This window comes from Anneissia japonica, unplaced genomic scaffold (assembly GCF_011630105.1).
Source record: "Anneissia japonica isolate Jap-2015-1 unplaced genomic scaffold, ASM1163010v1 scaffold7331_len886_cov162, whole genome shotgun sequence".
Lineage (NCBI taxonomy): Eukaryota > Metazoa > Echinodermata > Crinoidea > Comatulida > Comatulidae > Anneissia > Anneissia japonica.
This window is the reverse complement of record NW_022717751.1, coordinates 1-886: the sequence shown is the minus strand read 5'-3', so window position 1 is coordinate 886 and position 886 is coordinate 1. Positions and strand designations below refer to the sequence as shown.

The window sequence follows — 886 nt, the reverse complement described above, 5'->3', positions numbered from 1 at the left end:
TATCTAGAAACTAACCTTTATTGATGAGCCTGATTTTATCTCCAATCTCCTTCTCAGTATTCTTCAAAATTGATACTGCTTTACTATGCTTCTGCACAAGAACCTTCCCTGTGTAACATATTAAAATTTGTGTGCGTATTGAACAAATTTCCTTATTTTTCCATTGTTGAACATCACATTTTCTCTCATAGAATTTCAAATTGTTGGCCTAACATAAATATGTTACAAGATAAATAACTTAAAAGAGAGGTGCATAAAACATTGAATTACAGTATAAACTCATACATACCTCATGAAACTTTGAAAATTCGTAAAACACATTTCAGGGAGGCCATATGCACCCACTTGATTTTAAAGAATTGACTGATCACGAGAGGGACTTTTAAACATTCGTATTATAAAACACATTTCAAAAGTAAGCAAATTACCAATGTTTCTCTCTTTCCGCTTAGCATAATGTAGCAGGGCATCAGTTAGTAAATCTACTCGGTGGGATGGTGTCATTTCTTTAGTTATTCTTGCAAAACACCTTAGATATGACCATAGTCTTTCAATACCTTCACCATCGGTCAGCCCAAATCCTGTGGTTCTTCTTGGATTAAACTCCACCTAAAAATACATTATAGAGATTTAAAGGATACGGAACATATTTTATATTTCTCTTATAAGAGCTTATTAATTTCATATACTACCTGACAGGAAGCCTGGTGGCCGTAGCAATGGAAGATTGGTATTTTCATCTGCATCTTTGCAAGCATATCATCTTGGTTTCGAATCTAGAAAAATAATCACTTGAGATAAACTATCGTGGAAATATTATGTCTTAATGCCATGTTATTCCATGTTTCCACAATTATATTGGAAACACGTAAACACAAAATAGCCA

The 886-nt window shown here is 33.3% G+C and overlaps 1 protein-coding gene across 1 annotated transcript; it reads right to left on the bottom strand.

Annotated features, from left to right (window-relative positions):
- Positions 1 to 15: 15 nt before the first annotated feature.
- Positions 16 to 776, bottom strand: LOC117110364 (the record flags this gene model as incomplete). Its single annotated transcript, XM_033253062.1, has 3 exons — positions 16 to 108; positions 429 to 609; positions 693 to 776. Coding segments are annotated over 3 exons (358 nt in total), but the record flags the coding sequence as incomplete, so codon positions are not given.
- Positions 777 to 886: the final 110 nt, after the last annotated feature.